The 26636-nt window shown below is 43.0% G+C and overlaps 1 protein-coding gene across 1 annotated transcript in view; it reads left to right on the top strand.

Moving 5' to 3' along the window:
- Window positions 1-26636, top strand: part of ITPR1 (inositol 1,4,5-trisphosphate receptor type 1) — a 320973-nt gene that overhangs the window by 193865 nt on the left and 100472 nt on the right. The window contains 7 exon segments of the mRNA XM_036868683.1: window positions 3838-3986; window positions 4934-5045; window positions 9290-9322; window positions 17389-17424; window positions 18639-18686; window positions 23902-24034; window positions 26068-26258. Coding sequence (XP_036724578.1) covers window positions 3838-3986; window positions 4934-5045; window positions 9290-9322; window positions 17389-17424; window positions 18639-18686; window positions 23902-24034; window positions 26068-26258 — 702 coding nt within the window.

A 26636-nucleotide genomic window follows, 5' to 3' on the forward strand; every position in this document is an offset into this window, starting at 1 on the left:
CCTTGAGCCAGAGAAAATCCAGGGTTGGCCACAGCGGGATGTCAGTATGGTGAGTGGACAGTCACATGCAATAACGTTTGTGGGGCTAGGAGTGCAGAGCTACTTGGGACCAGAAAAGCTCCTGACAAAGTCATGGTCTTTAGAGGTGATTCATTGATTTACAGATCTCTTTATGAAGAAGTCCCTCCTCTCTTACTAAGAAGGGGTACATCAGTGTTAGAAGAGGATGCTTGGAATCAGGGCATAACAGCTCCTTTTTGTTCGTCACCTTGGGATTTTAGCCTCTTGAATCAGTAGGTAAACAAGTGTAATCATGACTTGAGAGAGGAGTTTTATATCAAAATGAGCCAAGTGAAAATAAAAGTGTTATTAAATTCTAGCTAGAGTATACTCTTTTTTTTTTCTTAGTACCTATGAAGAGATGTGCTCTCCCTTTGTTAAAAGGGAGAGTAGTGAGAATTAGATGATGTTAAACACTTAAACATACATCTTAATATTAACATCTTCCTTTGAACAAGCACCCCAGGTGATTTTCTCACAGGTGGTACATGGACCACAGTTGGAGAATCACAGATCCTTCAGATGAGCTCGGTGCAATGGTGCGGTCGTGAAGAGCGTGATCTCAGGCCAGTGCCTGGGTTCAAATCGTGGCTCTGCTGCTTAGAAGTGCATAACCTTGGGAAAGTTACTTACCTTCTCCAGTTTCCTAACTTGTAGAATAGTATAATAGTAACACCTACGTCATGGGGTTGATATGAAGATTAAGAGAGTCAAGATGTTCCGGTTATCTTTGCCTGCCTAACAAAGGACAACAGCGATTGTTTTATTCTCTTTTACTGTTGGAGGTTACTGGGCTCAGTGAGGTGTTTCTTGCTCAAGTCCATTCATGCAGTTGCAGTCAGATGGTGGTTGTGTTTGGACTCATCTTGAAATCTCTCTCACATGTTTGGCAGTTGATACTGATTGTCAGCTGGGACCTCAGCTGTCACCTAAAATATCTACACATTGTCTCCCCATGTGGTCTGGGCTTCCTCACAACATGGCAGCTGGGTCCCAAAATAAGTCTCTCTTGAGAGAGATAAGTAAAAGCTGTTTTGCCTTAATGACCTGGCTTCAGAAATCACATAGCACCCCTTCTGTCATATTCTCTTGGTCAAGGCAGTGACATGTGTCCATTTAGGTTCAAGGGGAGAGGACATGGACCACCATTTGATAGGAGGGATGTCAGTGACTCATTGTAAGAAGAGCGTGCAAGATAGTTTATACTGCGATGGCCATCTTTGGAAAATACAATACACATAAAGCACATAGAACAGAGCCTGGCATGTAGTGAGCACTTGATCAGTGAGCTGCTCTTATTATTACTATTATTATTGTTATGACAGTAATAATTATTATCATTTGGTGAAGTAAATGAATCTCTGAGGGTTACATCAGTTACCTAAAGACGAATGAGTTCACTGATTCATTCATCAACCCCACCCTAGGCACGGGGGATACAATGGCCAAAACCAGAAGTAACCTTAACCCTCATAGACTCTCAAGTGTTGAAAGGGAGACAAACATTAATCAACTAATCACACAGATAAAAGTAAAATGGCACGAGGGACAAACACTGCAGAGGAATGAGTAGTGCTACGAAAGGCACTGATGAGGAAGTTAATCTTGCCTGGAATTGGGGCTGGTGGTCAAGGAAGGCATTGCTGAGGAAGTAGCATTGGAACCAAGATCAGGAAACCGTAGGACTTACTTAAAGAATGGAGTGGAAGGGAAGGAAAGAGCATGTGTAAAGACCATTCTACAGGAGAGAATATGGTGCAAAGGCCAAAGGAAGGTTAGTGTGGCCAGAACCCATGGAGCTGGGGAGGTGGGCAGAGCTTCGCAGGTCAAGGGAAGAATTTCAGCCTTGTTGTGACAGAACCGCTTCTTAAACAAAGGTAATTTGGTTCCTCATGGAGTGCTTCCTGACCCCACTATATTTTAGAAAGAGGAAGGTTATTGTATTGTAGCCTCATAACTGTATGAACACACCGTATTTTCTCCTGCTCAAACTAAATAAATTATCTGTGGCTGCAGAAACATACCAGGGCTCTTCTTAGATTGATTATGCATACTCTTGGGGAATAGAATAAAATACATAAGTTTAGGTAGTGCTTGTTTTAAAGACTTGGCCAGTGGCTAAAAGGGTCCTCGTTATCTAATGAGTTATTGTCTGTCTGAGTCCCTGGAGTTACGAGATTGCCCAGAAGAGCAAAAGTTGTCATAATGTGAGAACATTAAGTTGCAAACGACACGCTTATATAATTAACCCCCATTCAGACATCCCCCCTCACTTAACACTAGCATCTCCCTCTGCCCATTGCTTCTCCATCCTTGTCTGTTGGTCTTTGCCTGATTGCCGAATGTTACACATTTGACAATACAATGCAAATCAATTGCAATGTGAAGTTCAAACCTGGCAAAAGATGCAAGATTTCATGAACATGATGCCGAAGAACTCCTTCAATCTCAAGCAAATGCTGGAGGCAAGTAACATTTTGCCAGAGTTAGGACCAGTAACTACTGAAGAAGGGGAGATTGGGTGCTTTCTAAGAGGAAACTGTTAGGGAAACTGACAAAACCCTCAGAGAATTTTGCCAGAGCGACCCTCTTTGTGACAGCGGTGTGGAAGTCACTCTGAATTAAGGGATGTGGCAATGTACTCGTACCAACTTTTTGGGAAAATTGTCCCCCCCCCCGCCCCCGCAAGAAATAGTTTGATTCATTCATGCATTCTTTAGTGCATCCTAAATATTATTGAGTGATTACAGATTTTGTTAAATCTAAGATTAAGTAAAATTGTATTGACAAGTTTTAGTTTTAGTTTCTGCATAAAAGATCACCCAATTCTTTATGAATTTTTGGCCTATGAAATTTGGGTCCCCAATTGAGATGAATGCAATTAAAGTGGCCCTTTCCATGCAAATCTCCTTGGTTAACGGATCCTTCTTATCTTATCCAGTACACTGTGTTCTGCCCTTCTTAGCCAGCATGCCGATACCTTGGTTCTGAGTTAGCAAGCCAGATGGCGGACTTTAGCATCTTTTGAAGATAATTTCTCATCTGTTTTCTGCCATTTGCCTTTATATGGTGTTTGTTGTGTTGGTTTTGCTGCTCTTTCAACTTCTCTCTGTTTTCCTTTCCTACAGCTATGTGTTTTGCATTTGAAGACCATCATGCTATCAGGGTACATGTATTTAGCATGTTGATACAGCATGTTCATTCATTTGTGTTCTCATTTTTATATGACTTTTTATTATGTGAATAATTCATGCTCATTGGAAATAATTTGACAATACTCACAAGAACCGATATATAGAAGAAAACTACAATCGCCCATAGTTCCGCCACCCAGGGAAGACCACTAATGATGTTTTAATAATGTTTGCTGCATATCCTTTAGATATTAACGTTGTTTATAAAAAGCGGATCATATAGTCCATACTATTGTTTGACCATTTTTTACACTCATATTGTAGACACCTTTCCATGTTGTCGAATGTACTTTTTGCATCATATTTTAAAGTACGTGGAATGATCCCTTAAGTAGCTTAAGGACCATCTCACAGGGTGGGTGGGAATGATGACTTGTTATCACTTTGTTTTCTGTGTCAGGGCCTAATGCTTCAGGTAACCGTTGGGCAATGTCTAATAATGTGAGGCAAATACCAGACGGTGCTAAGGTTAGTCTAACCCAGTCTCGTCTGTGGTCATGCTTTAGGTCAGAAATGAATGTTCTCACCCTCCTGCGGTCAGCTGCAGCCCAAGCTGCTCACCAAGGCTGTGCTTCCATTCCAGGACATTGTCTCTGCCCTGGAGGACCGTCTCAGGCCACTGGTGCAGGCCGAGTTATCTGTGCTGGTGGACGTCCTCCACAGGCCTGAGCTGCTTTTCCCGGAGAACACAGATGCCAGAAGAAAGTGTGAAAGTGGTGGCTTCATTTGCAAGTAAGCAACCCCTTTCTCTGCGGTGCCCACGGGCAGAATCCCGCTGACCAGACACAGCACTGGTTCCTGAAGAAGGGGGGGGCTGGCCTGGTTTTTGACTTTGATGAGTACAAGGTCCCGTGCTAGGAATCTGTTCTGACCTTCCCAAAGTAAGCGTGTAGGTTCAGTCCTACTTACTGACACCTGTTTTGGTGAAAATTTCTCCTTTGAACGGCATGCCCGTGTGTTCATCTTCCATTCAACACGTGTGGATAGGGTGCCCACCATGAGCTGCCATACAGACTCAAAAAGCCATGGCCTTTGTGCCCTCAAAAAACTCACACCTACCAGGGCCTCACAATCTGTTCCTAACAGCTTTGTAGTTTGTTAGTTTGTGCCTTGGGGCAAAATCTAGAAGAAGCGATCGGTTCCGTCACCAGAAATCTCCATCTGATTTTCACCCTAAGTTTGGTTGGTTGTTAGCTTGAGCATGGGCTCTGCCTCTGAGTTTCTTATTTTTCTGGGCCCCTCAAAGAGTAAGACTGGATCAAGAGAACAGTGTGTTTGCCCCAACCGTCCTACTCCTGAGGTTTTTTTACACCGCTGGCATATTGTAGCCTCATTACTGACCATCCTCAGTGGATAAATAGCTGCACTTCCTAAACGAGCTGGTTTGAGGGGGCCCCTGCCTCTGTTCTCCATTCCCTATCATCTCTCCACTGTGTGTGGCAGACCCGTGGCCAGGAGCCTGTTTGCTGTTACCGACCAGCAGGTGTCGCTATTGAGACACCAACGGGCTGTTCTTAGTGCAGGGAAGGCCCGGAAGCCTGTTTAACCTGGGAGCCCTTGGTAAATATTTGTTCATTAACTGACTAGTTCCAATAAGTTGATTGTCAAGTGTTCTTTGTTTTTTTTTTAATTTAAAGATCGTTTCAGGGATGTAATCCGTGGTTTTCCCCTCCATTCAGGTTAATAAAGCACACTAAACAGCTGCTAGAGGAGAATGAGGAGAAACTCTGCATTAAGGTCCTACAGACCCTTAGAGAAATGATGACCAAAGATAGAGGCTATGGAGAAAAGGTACTGCATTTTATTTTCATGTTAAAACTCGGTTTTGCTATTAAATTGAAGTGGAGTGGGAGCGGTTAGAAATCCACCTTAGTTCAGGCATATTGACTGAGGGGGTTAACTTTTAGATTTTTTAAACTATTTATCCTGCCGTGAAGGTAGCTAAATCATATGACTGTCTCCTTAAAGTCATATATACTTAGTTGTCTCTTACAGGCTGCTTGCCATACAGTCTATATTCAGAAAAACAGTAACAGCAAGATTTTCCATATGTTTAAATTCCCAATGAGAATGCAAATGCCTCTTGTGTATCAAGGTGTGTGTTCCTGAATTTTGGGTTCCAGCTAAGCATACCTGTGGGTTTACTTGCTTCTTTCTGGTGAGATGTTACACAATCCTTCCAGTGTATGAAGAAACTGCCTCCAGTTCTAACTGGAATGAAGACGGACAAACATGTCACCTTTTCTAATTGAGATTGGGAAATGGACCATCCCTGGGACATGAGACTTCTTAGCACATGCAGTGAGCAGTGATGTACAGAGAACAGCCCTCACACCCCCGATTTTGGTCCAAGTGGGGTAAAAAGAGCCCCATTGCTCTTCCTTTCTGCCCCCAGCAAAAAAGCATGGGCCTGAGTTTAAATCTCACCAGTCTTCATTTGAAGGTAATAATGTTCATTGTCTTCAAGCCACTTCTATCAGCATCTTCCTAGCATGTAAATGTGCTGATATCACTGACTTATCAAATACACAGTAACTCATTCATCTCTGTGAAGAAGGCTTGGTAATTAAATCACAGTCTTCCTTATCAAAAGGGAAGGTGACAACCAGATTTTTGCAAGTGTAAAAGTCTGTCGGAATCTTGCTTTCTAACCTAAGCTATATCTGTCATTAATATTAGAGCAATTTAATGTGTGAGGGTCTTTGGATAAGAAAAAATAAAACAGAAAGGTATGCAGTCCTTTTTGCAGTATACATTTCTCCACTGCCCCCAAACCCAAGGCTTTTAAACGTCACTCTAAATTTGTACAATGTATAAATTAAAACTTGAATAAATGTTGCTTAATTAGAAAATAAGTGTTTATAACTCAGGAGGAATTTTGTGTAGGAAACCTGCCAGAAAAGAGTTTATAAATATAAAAGCAAAGAACACTGGTACAAGTGGGAAGTAATGAGAGGACCAGTCCGTACAACACCTGTGTAGACAACTAGGTAGGTCTTGCACTAAAAAAAGACGGGGGGTGGGCAGTAATAGAGAATACACTTATTAAATAAGTAAGTAATAACCATTTATTCCACAAGATGTTTATTTTTCTTAAGGTGAGATTTCAGAAATGTTTAAAAAATATGACTCTAGTTATAGAAATTGACTCTCCATAATAAGATAATATCCACCAAAGGGACCTTAACCAGCTGTGAATATATTAGCACCTATGGTGCAGAGAACTTGCTTTTAAAATGTGGAGACCACAATTTTCTCTTCTTGAGAATATCTGTTTCTTTCTATACCCAAGGTACTTCAGGTAAACTTTGTGTCTCAACTCCAGTGAATTTTGCAAATTGTTATTATACTTTTATGTCTCGTAAGTTTTCTTTTTATAACATGGAAAGTAGAAGTACTAGGAGTTGGTCGATTGTCTGCTGCTGGACAGAAAAGTACACCGGGGTCTTTGGGGCCGTGTAGAGGTGTGCTTCCCTGCTCCCTTTCACTACCCAGTAGTGCCAACAGGGAGAACACCGTCACGGCCCCCGGGAGACAGCAGACCTGAGATGTTGTACCACTGCCTGTGAGAAAGCTCATGGAGAGTGACAGAGCCAGGGCTTCAAGAGGGCAGTAGATGGAGGTCACTCTCAAAGAGTTATCAGAGTTGAGAAGAAGTCCTTAGGCTGTAGCTCAAATCCCTTTTCAACTGGTGAAGAAATTAGTCATACCCTAGCAGATAGAGGCTTGGAGGCAGGATGACATTTCTTTCCAGTCTGATTGGAGCTGTCATCCCCCTTGTTGAAAGTGAAAGTACTATAAGCAAGTATGGGAAATGCTCTGCAACCAAGGAAGACATTCTGGAAACCCGTGCTAGTCAGCAGCTCCCGACCGACAGCACGTGTGTGCCAAGCTTCTGGCCCCCGGCTCTGACTGTTGAAAAAGGCTCCTTAACCATTCACTTTAAAAGGGGGTGGAGGTTGTTAAACGATTTCTCTTTCTTCCAGTTTGGTTGTTGGTATCCACTTTGTCCAGTTTCACTGAGGCTTTTGGAAAATGCCTTTGATGGTTTATTGGCTGCCCCTGTTTGACTAAAGAAGCGTGACATATGGGACAGGCTGACTCTTTCAAGGGTGGAAGGAACCCAGGGCCAAAGAAATAACCTTTCTTAGGCAAACCCGTGGGCGTTAGTCGATAAAATAAATGAGGTGTGCTTTGGACTGGGTGCTTGGGACACAAGGGCAAGTGTGAATGCCATTTCTGTCTTCTTGGCCCAATTTTTCTATTAGTTGCTTCTTAAGTGGAACTTGTCCCATGACTAACACCCTCCTGGGACGTCCAGGGCTGTTCTTCTCCCTGCCCTCCCCTGAGTCTTCATGGTCATGGATCTGGTCCACTGGGCTCTGGCATCACCTGTGGTTTGTGTCAGGCCCTAAGAGTCAGATCTGTGAGAAGCCAGTGGTCAGTCCACTTGTCTTGGTCCATTGCCTAAGATGTGCCCATCCAAGAACTATGACATATGATGGAAAGGTAAGGTCTGGACAAAGAAGATGGTCACAAAATTTAATCATGATCATTTAGGAATTAAAGAAATCATCTTTTACTATTGTGTCTCTAAAATGCAAAGGGCCAGCAATATTTACCAAAGAGTGGTAAATATAAAATAAAGGGATATTTAAAAGGATCACCAAAATAACGATGGAATACATTTTTGTGTGATTCGTGTGTTTTTCTATCCAATGTATTCATAGTTAATAAACTTTAAAATCAGGACTTTGCAACCATTCTGTGTGTGCAATGCCTACTAAACTCTGCTTTTAATCTACAGATTAAACCATTAAAAAAAATAACCTCCCGTGGCTAAATATCTCTAAAATTTAACCTGAATCTCTGTATAACTCATAGAACATCTTTAAGCTCTTAGAGCCTGCTTGAAAAGAAAGCATAATTATTTTATATATTGGCTACTCTGTTATCTACTGTAGGATTTTTATTAAGCTACTTTTTAGTCACAGGGATTTGGAAAGAAATTCAGAGGCCGACAATTAATGTGAAAGTGTATCTCAATTTATTTAAAGTCCATTTTTTTCTTCTGAATAACAGTAGCTGTTATACTACTAGAGAGTTTTTGACCTTAAGTAATGTCAGGGTTTTCATTTCATACGAACTGTCAGTCCCCTGTTAATTACCACTGCTCCTTTTCTCTAGGTGAATAAACTATTAACATTTCCAGCTACCAGTGTTTCTAATAGGAGTTTAAATTTGCAAAATGTACTAAATATTAATGAAACATAATATTTAGTACATTTTGAGGATCACGCATCTATCATTAAACAAGCATAATTGTGATTAATGCTTTTGTTTTTTCTTTTTCTTGAACTTGATGCTAATAAATCATTTACTTGTTACTACTATCACTTGGGTAGGTGCTAATCACCTTGGGGGAAATCTGTTCTCTTTAATCATCAACAGTATCAGGATTCGGAGCTTCTGGGCTTGGGATATGTTGGTCTTACTACTTAAATTGAAGTTGGATCTGATTTAGCCCAGTGATAGTTTGGACCGAAGACTCCCCCCTCCCCCACCAAATGGGAAGATGAGTCCAAAGAAAGAATTCTGTCCTAAGCTGAGTTGCTCAGAGTTTAGCCTTTGGCTCTACTCCTTGCCATCCTCTTCTGAAAGGACATGGTCCTTGATTGGAGAACTTGCCCTTGCCCACAGCTCAGTTCAAGGGTTCTCTCTACAAGAGAGTGCAAAGGTGCTGTCCTGGCCTCTTGGTTAAGTGACCTGCGAGGTTTGATACCTGGCATGTGAACAAGGGGTGGCAGCACCCTGCCCGTTCTGTTCCGGAGCAGAACATTGCAGAGCAGATGTCAGGGTGAGGTGCGGTGGTGTCCTGAATGCCTGCACCTCTTAAGATGGTCACGTTCTAAAGATGCTTCAACCTGAGTCAGTGATAAGAATACAATGACAAAGTTTCTAACACTTAGCTCGCTTGTATTTCCTTTTCTAACACTTCCTTCTTTTTCTCCCCCCCCCCTTTTTTTCTTTTCCAGCTGATTTCCATTGATGAATTGGATAATGCAGAGGTCCTAATTTCATTTTTTTTTTTAAGTGTCCCATGGTGATGTTTCCATGACCCTCTTCCAGTGAACTCTGTGATCTGTCCCCTAGTCTCTGCAGCGTCTAGTATCTGACTTTGTGTAGTGTTGCCTCTGGGAGTGAGTTGAGTCCTTTGTGTTTGTGTTAGCATTTCCCATGAGTTTGTTTGCCATTTGTCTTTGGAGATCCCATCTGAGTCTAGATAAAGATTTTCTAAGCTGTGATAAGATTTCAATCCTTCACTGTCTAGAATCTCAACTGAATTTGTGGTTGACACTGGCTATTAACATATCTCTGAAACTGAGTGTTGATATTACCATGAGGAGCTTTTCTGTCCATATGTGAAGCACCCATGCAAAAAGCAATAACTACATTGGTATAGTTTGGAAGTAGTCAAAGAAAAACCAAACCACTGCTCTCTTGGCCTACATGTTGGAAGTGTTAAGTGTGAGGGGTCATATAAAATTTTGTCAAAGTGCAGTGCAAATTCCACAGCCCTAGTTGAGACTTTCCAGCTGCTGGCTTGTGGTGGGATTAGGAATGTACAATATCCCTGGCTTCTCTTCTAGGAAAACCAACTAGAGATCAAGAAATTGAAATGTCATCTGATGGTTTCTATACTTATGTATCAAATTAGTTTCATTTACCCAGAATGACCCTGGAGACTGATGAGTGGCCATTCTGTTTGGGATTTGAGGGTGTCTTAAATATTTTCTCTCCTATGAGTATTTTTCAACATTTCTTGCCATATCTGTAGGATGTGATACATGTTTGGTAAATGATAATAGAAAGGATTAATGAGGGGAATTAATGTGTATAATTGAGGGAGTTTAATTGCTTAGTAAATTGAAGCAGACTGGAAAAAAATTTTATCGGACTTTTAAAAATTAATTTTCTGGTCTGCTTCTTTAGGTATCTGTTCATTCTTTTGGTAGAACGATTAATACCTTATTTTGGTGGGATAGAGCTACCAAATAGAATATGAGGCCTGCTCTAATATCTACCACCATAATTTCAGAAATACTAAGAGATGGTTCAGATGTACCTAAGGAGAGTTTGAATCACAGACTTAAAACTGAAAGCGACACGAGTGGTTATGAATTTGGTCCAGTCCCCTCAGGAATGGAGCTCAGAGAGGTTAAGTGAGTGGTCTTAGCTCACACAGCTAGATAGCGGCTAAAGCAGAACTAGTACTGCTGGCTCAGCTGCTGGCCTGGAGCGCTTACTGTTCAGCCATGGTAGATTCTGTAAGTGCAGACTTTTCCTTAAATCGGTCAGCATGAACAGGTGAGGAGGCTGTGCTTCTCTGGGATGAACAGAGGGTGAGAAAAACAAAAGGTTGTACAAGGGTTTAACTACTTTAACTACGGTGATTTTTGCTACTTCCTGTTTGGTCTTCTGTCTTCCGGGTTATTTGTATGCCAGCAAAACGTCTAATGCTGAATTTTCATGTTGGCACCCTTCGACACTCTTGTTTCTCCCTAGAGTTGTAAATGCCTCTCTCATTTGAATTTTTCCTCTGAAATATTGAGGTTGAGTTTCTATTTGCTTAAAGACAAATTAAGCCAGGAAAGGAAAACCTTCCCTAATCGGAGTCTGCAGTGTTATTAATATACTGTTTTGCACCATAGTAATCATTTGATGTGTTTGCTTGCTCAAGATAGAACTTGGGTCTCCTGGCTGGGAGTTTATTGCTCGCTTATGGAAAGATTCCACAGTTGGAGCAGGTGTGTTTATAATTATACACTAGGAAATAGAATACTGTCTGTTTATAAAAGAAGAATGTTCTGGCAGCCACTTGGATTCTTTGAAAATTCCCTGAGGAAGCAACTGTGGATCCCCTCTCCGTTGTTATCCCTGGCAGCCCTCAGAGCCCTGGAGCACCAACACAGGCCCTCGGGCTGTCGGCTCTGGCCCTCTAAGCAGAGATGCCTGATTGGCCTTTATTATCCATGGCTGTTCTGGAAACAGCCGCAGCTCCTGAGGTTTCTCTCCCACCAAGCCTTTTGTCCACGTGTGCGGGTGAAAACCAGCAGCCCACAGCTGGAGTTCTGCAGAAACTCCATTAAGAAACTTAATGAGAGTTCACGCTGGCCCGTGGTACGGGCAAGGCCTCCCACCTAAATTGCAAACCAGCACTTCAACCTTGAAACGTGCTGGGGAATAGCCCCTGAGCAGGGTACGGCATATCTGGAGAGCCATGGTCCCTAGGTTGGGGAAGGACCACCACTCTTCAGTGATAAAGGCCTGTTGAGCATCGTGAGAGAGGAGATGTGCAGTGAACGGCTTGGAAAAAAAGCACGGCATCGTCCGAGTCTCTGTCTGTGCTCTGAGAAAAGAGGGTGAAGTGAGGACAGAATCAGAGTCCCTGCAAGAAAAGTGCATGGTGGGAGCCTTCCCAGCTGTCTTCTGGAGTAAAATTTCATTTGAAACCAGGAAAAGGAGGGTTTTCTTTCTTTTCTTTATTATTATTATTATTATCAGTTTTTGCAAATAGGCAGGGTCTCCATCCTTACCCCCTGATTTTACCTTTTCCTTAGGGGGCAGGGGGAGGACAGATGAGGGGAGAAGGGTGGGGAGCTGCTTCCATTAGTGTCCATTCAGCTTATTCTTCAGTTTGTATCTTGACGAATTGTTACCTATAGACACACACAAATCAAGATGGGGACTGTTTCTGTCGGCCCAGAAAGTTCCCTCATCTACCCATTCTTGGCTTTAAACAGACACTGATTGCTGCTTGAGACATTTGTTCATATGACTAATACCTGAGTGCCTGTTCCATCCCAGGCACGTTGACTAGGGGAGTTGGGTCCAAATAGGCGCAGTGTCTGCCCTTCTGGAGTTCACGGTTCTGTGGAGGTGACAGACAGTAATCCAAATTTATGTTAAGTGACAGCCATCAACCATGAGAAATATAGGAAGGTGAAGTACTTGGGGTCATGAGACCGTGTAACTTAGGGACTTGTACCTGAGCAGGGAGGTCAGGTAGCAGCTTAGGAGGTCAGGTCACACCGTGAGGACCCCTGGCAGGTGAGCGTGTTTGTCACTTTCCTAAACTGTAAATTTCTGGACTGAACAAAGGGATGATTTTGATGCAGCACTCAAACTTCAGGCCGAGGCGGTGGGCAGAACAGTAACCTACCTCATTTTCACGTGTGCGTCTTTGGAAAGCAGGGCGTGTTTAGAAAGTGTGTGCTGTAGCTCAGTGGACATGCTGCATTTCTTCCTATTGGAGATATGATCCCCCATTTAATCACTCTCGCTTGGAACCCTGACCTCTCCAGAGCCACTAGCGGCAGCCGGCAACTTCAGCTCCTTGCACTGCAACGAAAAAGCAAGTGGGATTGGTGTTCCCACTTGTTAGGGTGGCGGCAGCCTGCCTGTATCTGCCTATATATTGAGTTCTCTCAGCTTCTGCCACCGAGAGCTGCTTCTGCAAGCAAAGGAGGCCACTGCCAGTAGAATTCAGGGGGGAGAAAACAGAGAGGACAAACCCAAGAATTATTCAATTTCACCTTCAGGGGGCGTTCTCATGACATCCAACCCAGGGTGGAGGTGTCCTACTTTTTTACATTGCTGTGAACTGCTGGGTTGGGCACCTGCCAGCATTCAGGCGGCAGTTACATAAGAGCTTCTTTTTTTCCTGGAATTTAGGCTCACTGCTGATGTGTGACCTTCAGCAGTAATTGCCAATAAATGCAGCGGGGCTGTTTACTGTTAGACACTGGCAGGCATAGAGCAAGTGAGCTCAAGTCAGAGCATACAGAAGCTATTGCAGAATCTGGGGAAGTTTTCTTTCTTTCTCTTTTTTTCTTTTTTTTTTTAAATGCTGAGATGATTCCATAATGACGGAAGTTGTATAATTCAGTCAAGTCAGAATGTGGTTTTTAAAAATGAATTTTACTTTTGGGTTCCGGTGAACTTGTTCTATAAGATCCAGGTGAAACGTCATCGTTGGAACTAGATAATGTTTCTTTCTTACTTTGTTTCTAGAAACAAATGCCATTAGTAAACGGCATTGTGTTAGCAAATGTGAAGATTTAAAATTGCCCTTGCTGAAATGTTAGGTAACTTCTATTTTAGCTCAATTTTCTTTCAAGCATTCTGTTCTCTTAATGTGGGTTTTCAAAGGCTCATGAAGGCCAGGACCCAGCAAACATATTTGCAAGGCCATTCGCTGTTTGTTTATTTTTTCCCTCCTCTGAGATGGAGTGGGTGAAAGAAACTGAAGGCTGATTCAGGGGATTGGAGATGGTAAATTCTCTTTGCTGTGCTGATAATTAGATCTATAGTACAGTCTCATTTCTTGAACTGTATTCAACCTCTGCTAGGGGTGGTCCATGGAAGGAGACATCTTATTTCAAAGGAAAATTCTAGAAGCCCAGGGGAGAAGGATTCATGTTGATGGCAGCAGGAAACAGGGTGTTTTAAGTGGCTGTGCTCTGTGTTGGCCTGTAATAGGCACACATGAAACGGATGTGTATATGTATGTATATACAGTATGTATGTATGTGAGGATGTGCCATTGTACACACACCACAAATAGGAACCCTCAGAAGTCTGTGGGTTTCTTTTAAGAATGGCAAAGTATAATCTCCTTCATTTGTAGTAGAAATCCATCCCCGGATAAAATGTTAGGTACATGATGTATAGAAAGCGAGTGTTTTAGCATCTTATCTGCACGAATCTAGTTACTACTCAAGTGCCGTAGTTACGATGACCTGATTCGTGGCCTCATCTGGGAAGGACACTTGGGATTCTGTGACTTGAGGTTCATTTTGAATTTCTGTTTCAAAGCCAGTCATTTGAAATCTTTTTCCTGTGAAGTTTGATTTTGCTGGCCTTGTCTAAAAGCACTGAGAAGACATAAGATCCAAGAAGAAATATGCAGAGGCAATAGAGGGTAATAGTTGGTTTCCAAGTTCAAAACCAGGCAGCATAGGATCACTGCTAGTCACCTGTTCATTTGGGGAGACTTCACCTTGACTGGAGGTGTCAGCATCTGATTATAGTGGCCAATCCTGGGATGAGGTGGTGGAAGACAAGACCTGGGAAATGCAGAAATACTCATTTTCTCAGAATAGTCTCCCTTACTATGTGGTCACTGAGAATGACCTTTCATGTAAAAAAAAAAAAAAAAAAGTTACTTTGATAATAAAAATATCTTGAGAAAATCAGTTCATTCATTTACCAAAATTATCTTTTGCTTCGGATAATATATATTGTATTTATGTAGCTGTTATCTGATTTGAACATATATAGCTTATTAATATGCTTGTCTTTTTCAAAAGTGTGGCTTACTGCCATAAAAGAGCCTATCCTCCCGGAAATACAGGTGAAATCCTCATAGGAAGAAGCGCTGGTAAAGGCCATTGGTTATTTTACCAAATTATACGCCAGGCTTGGTTTGGCCTTTTCCATGCCTGAAATCATTTTATGTCCTATTGTGTTGTATTATTTAGAGAACTTGCCTGTTAGATATTACGAAATGAAGTTTACTGAAAATATACCAAGCATTACTTAATGTTTTAGCTGGAAAGGAATCCTAAATAATAAGCTCCAGTCTCCTTGAACTACAGGTCAGGAAGTGGAAGCCCAGAGAGGTTCAGTGACTGGCCGAGGGTCACACAGAGCACCAGTGCCTGCATGAGCCACGGTCGCATGATACCTTTCCACTGCTGTCAGTTTTTCCATTCTGTTTCCTGAATGGATAGCGTTAAAAAATTGTCCTTCTGTTTAAATAGTGATTCCTGAAGCAGCAAAAGATTTTCTGTTGTCTCAAAAGTCTTCCTGTAATGTTCTAGGGGAAAAGGTCATTAACTGTAATTTTTGTTTTAAAAATTAAACGAAAACTAACATGACAGCAGTTGAGGGAGGCAATAGAGTGTCAGTACAATCATAAAACATATCAGAAACGACTGATCTCTGAGTGTGTAAGAAATAGCTATATACTACCCATGAACGTTCCGAAAGAATTCAAGATGCTTCTTTGGACAAAGAGATCTCAGACAAGAGAATTTTAAAAAGACACGCTACTTCCTTCCATTCCATCTTCTTCTTTTTCTTTAACTTTTATTTTGATGGGCAAGGGAGTAAGAGGATAGCTCTGTAGGTTCCTACAGTCAATGCCTGCCTATAATTCTTTGGTTCTGATCATACAGAATCAGTATAAAGGCTATGTTGGTGAAATGTGGCCAAAGCAAATTGTAAAAGATAGTACTTTTTCCCATCTGTATCTCTGACTGCTCTAAAATGCATGGGAAGTTGCTTTAATTCTACTTTTTCTTTTGTGTCCTTTTTGCACTAAGAGTAGATGGCATGAGTGTTTGCACAGTTTTAATTCTTTAGCCTAAAGCATACAGGATGTAAGGATAGAGTTAAAGTGCGTTCTTGGATCGTGATATTATTTATATTATCTGGACAACACATACGCCTGAGCTCTGGTTTTATTTTCCTTGCCACACTCAAGTCCTCGCTACCACTCTGTGCTTCCCGACCCCAACAGGAAGCGAAGCACATCGGAGGGAAATTTTCTCCCTGAGGCTAGTGGAGCTGCACTCAGGTCTGAAAGCTCTTCTGTCCGGAATCGAGTGAGCAACACCCCACCTATGGCTCCTTGTCCTTCTTAAATTAGTTTAATCTTTGTGCTTAAAGAGAGCCACTGTATCTTTACTTCATTTTACCTGTTGGCAAATAGAAAAAAAAAAAAAAAAGAAATCATTAGGTTACATAATAACAGTCTTATATGAAGAGCATTTTCTTCTGTCTTGGGGATCAAACCATGAAAAGGGGTATCAAGCGTTGAGCTGGGTTGAGACCCCGCCAGATTTCACAGCTTCCAGCCTCCCCACCTCGTGCTTGCAGCACCTGCGCTGGCTCACACCTGACAGTCACGCTTTGGCCTCCCGAGAGGTGTGCTGTGTCGCTGGAGCCCCGCCGAAGGAGGCCAAGGTCACTTAGTTGCAGCGTGAGCCTTGGCTTCGTTCCATGGCCCCAGACCGCACCTTGAACCAGCCAGCCGTGCCCGCTGCGTGACTTTGGTCCGGGGCAGCCCAGGGTGCGGTCTGGCGGTTACATCTGATGTCAGTCCTTCCTCCAAGCATGTGCCCTTTGGTGGACAGATTTGTGGTGCTGCCGCCACGTGGAACTGTGGGCTTTTTAGCCGCCACGTGCACCCTCGCAATTGCCTTTCCTTTTCCTCAGGGCCATCATCTTGTCTCTCAGATATGGGTTGGGTGTAATGAAATTGAGGGGGAGTCAGAGGAGTGGGGTGTCTACATGGTATGGTGGGGTGGCGCCGGGGACCCCAGGCCCTGGAGCCCTGAGGGAAGTACGTGGAGGGGCGAGTGGCCAGCCAAGTAAACCTGCAGCCAGGAGCCTTCCTATCTCCTCCCAGAGCTGCTGGAGGAGAGAGGCTTTTTCAGTCCCTGAGCTAGAGCCTCGGGTCTTACCCTCTGATTCAGGGCCGGGATGTGGGGAAAGGAGAGACCCAGGAGGACGCACCTGCCCATGGAAGAAGCTTGGCGAGTGGTGGTACACCCACCCATGGCGAGTGGTGGTACAGACTTTGCAAGGGCTTCGGGCCTCCGGGGAGGGGGCTGCACCTGAGGTCCCTGTTGCCATTACCCACACACTTCTCCCCTCCCTGAGCCTCCGTGGGGATACGCTGTATCACTTTTCCTCTCTGTGGACGAACAAAACATAGACGTGCAGTAGTTCTTCCTTTGACATCGTTTTTTTTTTTTTTTTTTTTTTAACGCATAGTTCCTACTTGATCAGTGGTAGACTTTTTTCTTTCCTTAATTTAAATCTGTTTCCCCATCTCAGGCCAGTTGTCTCTCCCAACACGAGCACATTCAGTTCAGTTCAAAAGGGAGGGTGTCTCCTGCCCTCAGTGGCTGAAGCCCCTTTCAGTGCGTGTGGCACCTCTGTCACCTCATCGTTGATCTTGCCCTCCATGTTTCGTCCTTGAGTGTTGGTCTCTGGACTTCTTCGTGGCCCATGAGATGCACGTGCTGTAACTAATAACATGCTTCGTTTTACTCCCAACTAGCTGCCCCAAGCTCCGGATTCTGAGAACTCCACCGAGGTGTGTGCTGCTCACCTGTATTTGCAGCGCCAGCAAATATGGGTGCTTATCAGTGTTCCTGGTTGAGTGCATGAGTTGTTCTGGGGAAGTGTCTGTCCCGCTGATAGGTGCAGGAGGGAAGTCTCTTGTCTGGCTGGGACCTGATCATTGCTGTAATCGGGTGGCTCTTGGTGTAGAAGGAAACTTCTTAGTTGCTGGAGCTTAAACCACGGGGTCCTGCAGGTGAGGGCACGTGACTCTCCAAAGGTTTTTTTCAGACAAAACCGTTCATCTCTGTCTTGAAATGTTCAGTTGAGAAATGCTGGAACGTCCAGGCCTTTCTGCTGTTACACAAAATAGAACTCTGGGTTCTGCGCAGAGATGAAGTGAATTTGAAGTTCTGGATATTCATGTATAGTTTTGGTGAAGCTGCTGATAAAGTTGTAGTTTCACAGTACACTGTTTCTGTTCTTCCTGTCGCTAACTCAGCTTGCTAAATGAGGGACTAGAATTAATTAAGGCATCTAAAGTTACAGAGAAGCTTTTTGGGGAGGCATATTTCCAAGGATCAAAATTTACTTTCAGAAACAGTTATAGAATCACAGGAGTCAAAGCTAAAATGAAGTGTAGTTTATCTGAAAGGAGATCTTAGAAATGAAACAGATTATCAAATAGCTGAGTTCCAGTGGGGATGCTTAGTAATGATCATTCTCTAATATTCTAATCAGAGCTCTTCAGCATCAGTAGCCTTGATTAGAATGCCGTGTGCTGGTGACCTGGGGAGAGCTGAGGTCTCATATATGTGTCTGCTTGGAAGTGTATGCATTGATGTCCTCACGCATGTGCTGTGCAGTAATGCATGTGTGAGTCATATAAGGACCTGCCCGGTTGAGTCTTGCATTATAACCCCTTTTGGGTTCATGTAAATGTACCTAACATTGAAGTTCCTTTTCATAATCTGTGCAAAAAATAATATTGGCCAAAACTATTAGTCATGTGCCTGTTCATTTTAAACGGTGCCCGAGGGTCGGGGATGGGCGAGTTGTTAAGCGGTATCCAAAGTAATGGAGCATTGGCATCTGTCTGGGGAAAGCCACACACAGGCCTGTGTTCCTTCTGTGTCAGTCTTCGCTATGTACGCATGCTCCGTGTATTTTATTTGTGGCTGATCCTGAAGATGGGAGTGTCTCCCTGGTGTTGTACGTACTTAAATGGAATTTCTGCCTGCTTAGCAGGAGCTTGAACTGAGTCCACCCCTGAGGCAACTGGAGGACCATAAAAGGGTACGTAGTCCTGGGTGTTGGGAGCTAATGACCACAACGCTGTCCACAGCCACAGGCTGTGACCTAAAGACGGATGGTGGTGCTTACTGTTGTCATTGGTGTAGCATCGATTGGCTCAGGACCAATCACAGCCACTTACAGAAATGAAACTGACCGGTGACTCTACCTGTAAACTACCTGTTCACGCACTACACCCAGCCAATCCCCGAGTAACGACCAAGTCAGCTTTTCACATCCTGTCTTCTTCTCCTCGAGTGGCTTTTTCCTTAAGTGTAGCCTTAAAAACAAATTGGTTTTTTTTTTTTCTGTAAGTAACGGATGATCATCATGGGTAAAGTATACTAAACAAAAACAGTATGATGGAAAAAATGTTCACAGTTACACTACCTAGCTATAAAAGCTGCCATTGATTTAATATTTTCTTCTGCCCCCCTTTTTGCACACGTAAGAATGTGTGGCAACACACACAGATACACTTTCATTGTCACTGAGGTTCTTCCAAGTGTATAACTTTTCTTCCCTGCTTTTGTCCTTTAATATATCTAAGCATTTTCTTTGATAGTCTTTGAAAGTTAACAACTGGCTAAAGTTCCACAAATTAACGAGTACTTTGTAATGTTGTCCTTTGATGAGGAAATGAACAAGTGTGTACATATGTGTATAGATTCATAAAAAGGGGAATTTCTAGGCCAACAGGTAGATTCTTTCTTAAGGTGCTGGTTATGCATTGCTAAACCATTTCCTAGAAGGCTACATACATCGTTAGCATGCCGACCACTGATTGCATGTTACCCATTTCTGGAAAATACCAGATATCCTGGTTTTCTGGGTGCCTATCATATGCCGATCACTATGCTAAGACTTTTACATGTGTTAACGCGTAAATGTTTATAAATGCTGACGTTGACCTACTGAGACAGCCTTCCCCTCCATTTCACAAGTCGTAGGGTTAGGAAATGGGCAGTCGTGGCGAGTACTGCCCTGAAATCGTGTTCGCCAGTGTCCTGGAGAATGTTCGTCTGAGATGAGTGGGTGCCTGGGGCACCTTTGTTCTGCTCACGTGCTTTCAGTCCCTGCGCAGTCCCAGCACATCTCGAGTCCTTTCCTGTTTCTTGCGATTGTGCTTTCTCAGACTACGACCAAAGAAGCTCTTCTAGGAAGTTGGCATTCAGCCCTTCCTCACCAGCTTCCAGTGTCTCCTGCCGTTCATTGATGAAGGGCACCTTGCATTCCTGTTTTTTCCATCCTTGCCTGTCCTTCAAGAATTGTCCTGGGTCTTAGAAGTAGCTGGTAAAGGCACATAGCTGTCTCTCGTGCCCTAAGTTTGATTTGCCCCAGTGCATGAGCTTTGGAATTAGAAACCGGTTCAAGCCTGCCTTTGCCGGGCCCTCACTGTGTGATTTGGGGCACATTATTTAACCTCAGTTTCTCCTGCTGTAGAATGCGGGTAATCGTCTCCATCCCTTATGACTGTTCTCCAGAGCTGTGCCCTTGAAGCACTTAGCACGGTGGCTGGACTCTGAGAAGGGATATTAATGATCAGGGTCGCCTTGCAGACTGAGACACAGCAGTGATTTGACAGACAACCGGAGTAGGAAAAGGAAGGTATTTTTAAATCAAGGTGCTGCCTTAGTGCTGACTAAGGTGTGAGAGGCTCACTGCTCATGTGAGAGGGTAATCTTTTCTGAAGCACCTGATTTTTAAGCGGCTGGAACCTGGGAGCCCAAAGGTCACTCTTTCTCTCCTTTGCGATCTTAACTCTTAGTGCTGTGTTCAACGCTGGGCTATATTCCCACACAGTTCATTAGCCACGAGTTTAATTGACAGAATGAAACTCGTTTGAACTGACTTGCAAGGCAGGAGCTTGGTTTCTGACTCCACGTCACTGACCTGCCTTTTTCACCATTTTCACCTGACACTTAACTGCAAATGAAACTCTTTGCCTTTGTCTTTTCTCAGTCTTAGGTAATCATGTGTGTGGAATGTAGAATTTTTTTACCAGAGACAAACATCTGATATTTGTTTGCATGTTGTAGGTGTAAACTGCTGGGGGAAAACTTATATTCTTTTTGAAGAAAAGGCTGCATGGCCAAATATGAGAGCTGGAGAAGTGATGTTTTTTGGGAAGTGACTTTTTTTCCTTCTCTGCAATCAGCTTTCTCAGCCCAGTACGTCGTGAACAGCTTAGTGCTGTTGAGTAATTTATATCAAGATGATTAGGAAGGCTTTTCTCTGCAGATTTTAATTTTTCCTAAATTAAACCACGAGCTCAGAAAAACAGAATTTTCCTTGAACCTAAGTTTTCACACTAGGGATTTGCATCACTTTTAATAAAGCTTATGCATTTTCTCTTTCTGTCCCTTTTTTTACCTAAAATTTTCAGTCTTTATTCTTTCAGAAAGGGAATGAATCTCATTTTGGTTTTTTTGTTGTTTTTTTTTTTAAAAAGCAAATCCCACATGTTCTCTTTTTTCCCCTTGCCTTAAAATTTATTTTTTGTGGAGTGAAGGTGAGGTGCATGTGTGCCAAAAGCCTTATAATTAAGAGGGAAAAAATTAAAAGTTTGTAGGGTGGAGCGTGTGTGTGTGTGTTTTCCATAATGAACACATTTTATGATATTCTCTTATGGGGGAAAAGGTACCATTTGATGCATAGGTTGCTATGGTAACTGCTAGGGTTTGTCTGTGCAAGGAGAGGCAAAATGGTAATGTGAGATCCCTTTGTAACTTCAGTTGGCATCCAGGCTGCATAAATGTGAAGTTCCTGTTCCTGGAGTCCACGTGTTCCCGGACGGCATATGCTCCTTTCTCTACTTCCTGCTTCCTTGATTGCAAACTGACCTGGGTCTTGCTGATGAGACCCTCAAAACCCTGAGGAGAGGAAACTCTAACTGAGCCACTCCAGTCCTAGGTGGAATCGTAGTGTGAAGCCTCTGGTTGAGCCTTCCCTTAAAGGATGCATGTTTGTTGGCTGGTGACAGTCACCTGCCTTTGACCGTCAACCCTGTGGTCTTCCAGGTTCTTGCCACAGTGGCAGTGTTGGCTGTTCTCTGTGGCTGCAGCTTACAGGTCTCATTTACTTCTCAAACAATGTTCTTGTGGTGCCCAAGAGGATCCCATAGAAAACTGGGATGGTTTCCTGCCAACCCTCCGTTCTGGGGGAACTCAAAGTCTGTATCTTTAGAAAGAAAATCAAGTAGATGCATCATTGTGTTGACAAAGGGAAATGGCATTTAATGTACTGTTACATTCAATGTGGAGGTAACCTTGTCTTTCCCCCTTTTCGTTCTTAGTCAGCTTTCTTGACCATTCCTTTGAAATTTGTGTTTCTCTTATGGAGTCAGCCTTTTAAAATCACCATGCTCTCCACGACTGCTTTGGAGAGTGCTGATAACGTTTGTACTGGTGCAAAGCTATATCTTTATACCAAAATGTGGTTTCCTAAGCCATTAAAGAATATTATACTGAAAACAGCTTACGTTGAAAGTATTTTTAAAGATCACAAATAGCCTCTTCACTGAAAGTACTCTCGGAATCTTGAATTTACTGGTGGTCGAAGTACGAAATGAGTTTCATGTCCTAGTTACAAGCATTCTCCCTTGCTTAACTACGACGAGAGACGTATTTGTGGATGGAACGGAGAGAGGAAAATTGAGATTTCTTTTCATGCCTGAACTTTCATTTAAAAATCAGGACTGCCTTCCCCCCTTCTCTCTCTCCTGTTTACCCCATCTCTCCATTTTTCCCTGGATTCTGACCGGCAGCATGCATTTAACAAAGGAGAAAAGCCAGGCTGTGTGGCCCTGGGACCTCACATCATTTTGACAACTGAACTAACGAGTTTTCTGCCTTCGTACTTCTTCCCTGGTCCCAACTCCCTCAGGGGGCCCCTTGCCTCCCCACCACCCTTAGGACACTCTTCTCCCTCCCATCTTGTTTTGCAAACACCCTCCTTGAAGTCTCCAGACCTATTCTTAGAGCCTCTTCACAAATCACTTTAAGCTCTACTGGCTCCCGTTACAGTGGTAGGTCTCTTCAGAAGAACTCCTGAGTCTCTGTTTTAGAGACTTGCTGTATTGCAGCACCTCTTCTCTCTGCTAGACTTCTCACTAACCTCTCAGTGATATGCCAGAGGAACTCCAGGATTTAACTGCTTTGTCCTTGAGAAGGGGTCCAGGGGAAATCCATATATCCTTTAACTGGTAGAAACTTCCAGATTGGGAGGTGGTCTGGGAGTCCCTCAGCAAGACTCCACGAGGAATAGAGCTGAGAATAAATCCTACTGCTTTGTGCTGCTTTACCAATGTGCGTAGTATTTGAGAATAAATCAAGGTTGTTTCTTTGGTTCGGTGTTTTTGTTTTTTTCTTTTTTGGTTGGAATCGTGGCAAAGAGTTTGTTATATCCCCTGCCCAGGAGTCCTTTGATATTTATGTGTATTTTTAAGCTTTTATCATGGAAATGTTTAAAAATATCCGAAATACATATTTTGAAGAGTTTCGAGAACCCTCATTCATAACTCAGCTTCTCTGACTATCAACTCATGCCCAGTCTTGTCTCATTTATACTCAGCTAGTCCCTCCTCCCATATTACTTCAAAGCAAATCCCAAATGTCACTTTATCCATGCTGCCTATTTTTTGATTGATATATCTGATCTCTGCCAGAAATTTATTTTCTCTTGCATTATTTTTTCTTCACTCTGTGGCCCATTGACTATTTCTGTAAGAAAGGCTTACTTTCAGCTTATTGTTTTATTTACTCTATTACTCTGATATGTTGAGATTTTCTTTAGACCTTGGGATAAATGCTCTGGTTGGAGTAACATTTTCATATTGCTGTGGGGATGACCTGTGAATTTTTCAATCTGTCTGAATTTTATTGGCTTATCCCAAAGGGGTTTTCTTTTGTTTCGTTTTGTTTTTTGTTACTGTTAGTTACCCTCCGAGATTAATGTTCTGTCTTTATCACTGTGTGAGAGAGTACTTTCAGATATTTAATATTTTAGATTGATGCTTTTTTATGATCTGGTTTCCTGAGAAAACACTGAAGAAGTTAACTTTAGAGTTTCCAAATGCTCTTATTAATAGTTTATTTTTTCACTGAGTGAGACTGAGCCAATTATAACTGAGTACCTCCGTGTTGTTTTTTTTTTAATATTAGTAGCTCAGTCATGCGTTAAATTCAGAACCTGATTTCATTATCCTGTTTGAATTAAGGGTGAGGCCCTCAGGCAGATTTTGGTCAACCGTTACTATGGAAACGTCAGACCTTCAGGAAGAAGAGAGAGCCTGACCAGCTTTGGCAATGGCCCGCTGTCACCAGGAGGACCCGGCAAGCCCGGGGGAGGAGGTAGGCCACGTGGTGTGCTAATTAGCTGCACGTGTGAACTGAGTGTGCCACGCAAGAGCTGCGTGTTTCTGATTAGCAGGTTGGACCTCTAACAGATGCATTTGGGTTGCAAGTGTATTATTTTAGCAGCTTGTTTTGTCTTTGGTCTACCATCAAATTGGTGTCTAAAAATGTTTCCCTACAATTAGATATTGGCTGAGCGTTTTGCCCCTTTTTCCCATGCAGCAACCCTCTTGGTGATACTTGAATGACTCAATGAACTTGACTTAATCGCACATTTTCTCGTGGCCATGAGGACTCACGTTTTCCCATAAAATGAGTATGCTGTTGGCAGTGAGGAGGGCGAAAGTCACCATTTATTATACACTTACTGAGCCGAGGGCTTTCCCAAGCATTTTGCCTTCTTTATCTCCTTTTCTCCTCTGAGTTACTCACTATCTGGTAGGGACTGCTGTCATCCCTGTTGAACAGAGGAAAGGGGAGCTTGTTAGTGGCTGGTCTGTAATGTAAAGCTGCTTTAAATTAATTAAATCTAATTTTAATGCCCAAGCTTTGTGCCTCCCCCAAAGTCTTAGGTTTCTGCCAAAAAAAAAAAAAAAAAAAACCAGTAAAGAATTGCTTAAAAACACATCCTGAAAGGAGTCCCAAAACACTGTAAGCACAATTACAGGTAAAGGCTACCAAAACGTTGAATTCAACTGTGGGTGATGGTGTTGGTTTTAAGAGGGGCCAGTAGTTCCGTGCTCAAAGCACAAATGTGAGTTGCCTCATTCCCGGGCTATGGTGATGACTCTTGAGCACTTCCAGTCCTTGGTGGACTCTGCTGGTGGCACAGAGATACGCAGTGGTTAATAAATTAATTCTGGCGAGCTCTGGGGAGGGATCTTGGGCTTCTCGCCAAATGGAAATGTAGAGCGGATCTGCCCACAGAGCACCCCAGAGACAGACCTTAGCTTCTCATCCAAACGTTCCCAGTGATCGTCAAGCAGAAGTTCTTCCCACAACATCTCCAAACTATTTCTCTTTACTCGCCGAAGTGCAGTCATTCAACAAGCATGTGAGGCTCCGGAGCGATATCAGGAGGGGGGTTTGGAAATGCATCAGAGACAGGTTCTGCTTTGAGAAGCTGTCGGAGAGAAGATGTGACACCCAGTGTCTACCTTGTACTATAAATGTAACAGATTCTAGAAGGTCAAGGAAAGCAATGTAAAGGATGTGGCATTTGAATTGAACTCTGCCGGGAGGGACTGATAGATGATTTTCTGGGGTTTTTATGTTTTTTTTTTTTAATTGATCACCCCATTTCCCCACGAACATTAATATTTCGGGTTTTACCAATAATAGTGCAAGTTCTTAAATAGGCACTTTCTAAACACGATTGGAATCTGTTCCACTAAATGGCACAGGCCATCTCTTCCTAAGTATATTCTTCTCATCTGAAGCTCAGGGGAGGAGGCGAACTTTGTTTGGTTCACTCCCCTACCCCCAGCTCTTGGCTCCATGCCAAGCACTGAGTCAAATATTTATTGAATGAATGAATGAACAGATACAAAGTATGTGAAAGGGCGAGTTTTGGGGCTAGGGTGGGTTTCTTAGAAAGAGGACTGAAGTGATCATTATAGGCTATGCTTCTTGAGAGTGTTTAAGTTCTAAGAAGTGTTTAAGTTCGGTTTGTCTCTTAAACTCAGATCAGTTCTTAATAATTCTGCCCCAGGTCACTGCATTTTAATGTAAGGGAGAGTCTTGACTGGATGGCTTTAAGTCTCTTGCTTGAAATGTGTTATTCTTCCTTCATCTTACCTGCCTCCATTCAAGTTCCACCTCTGTTACTTCCAAGCTGCACTGGGTGTCCTTGGACAAGTGACTTCATCTCTGTGCTAATAATGAGTGCCTTCCTTTGTGCTTGTTAAGAAGGTTCAAAGAGATAGTATCATTAAAGTGTTGAGGGCACAAAGTGTTGGTACGCGCTAAGTATGCAACAAATGTTAACTGCTCTGATTGTGGTTGATAAGAGCAATGTTCCATCTTCCTAGGGGGAGGTTCCGGGTCCAGCTCCATGAGCAGGGGGGAGATGAGCCTGGCTGAGGTTCAGTGCCACCTTGACAAGGAGGGGGCCTCCAATCTGGTCATCGACCTCATAATGAACGCATCCAGCGATCGAGTGTTCCATGAAAGCATTCTCCTGGCCATCGCCCTGCTGGAAGGAGGCAACACCACCATACAGGTAAGAAGGCAGCTTCGCTGCTGATGGGGCGTCCTTGCTGAACAGGAGGAGGCTTCGTTCAGGGAACCAGGTACTGGGCGGTGCTGAGACTCCTGTACGAGAGAGAGCTCATTCTTAGGGCACAAAATTGTTTTGTTCTGAAAAGCGAATTCTTTTGATATCTTGCTGTGGTCATCCTGTCATAATTCAGACTTGGTTCTAAAACATGAGTTACATTCAAAAACTGATAAAATGCTGAGGATGTGTGAAGAAAATTGGCCCAGGATTTGGAGCATAATAGATAATCCATAAATGTTTGTCCCATGAATGATTGCATGAATTATATTTACAGTTTTTATCCAAGATCATAGAGGATCCCATCACCTGATGACCAGAAGG

Source organism: Balaenoptera musculus, chromosome 11 (assembly GCF_009873245.2).
Source record: "Balaenoptera musculus isolate JJ_BM4_2016_0621 chromosome 11, mBalMus1.pri.v3, whole genome shotgun sequence".
Taxonomy (NCBI): Eukaryota; Metazoa; Chordata; class Mammalia; order Artiodactyla; family Balaenopteridae; genus Balaenoptera; species Balaenoptera musculus.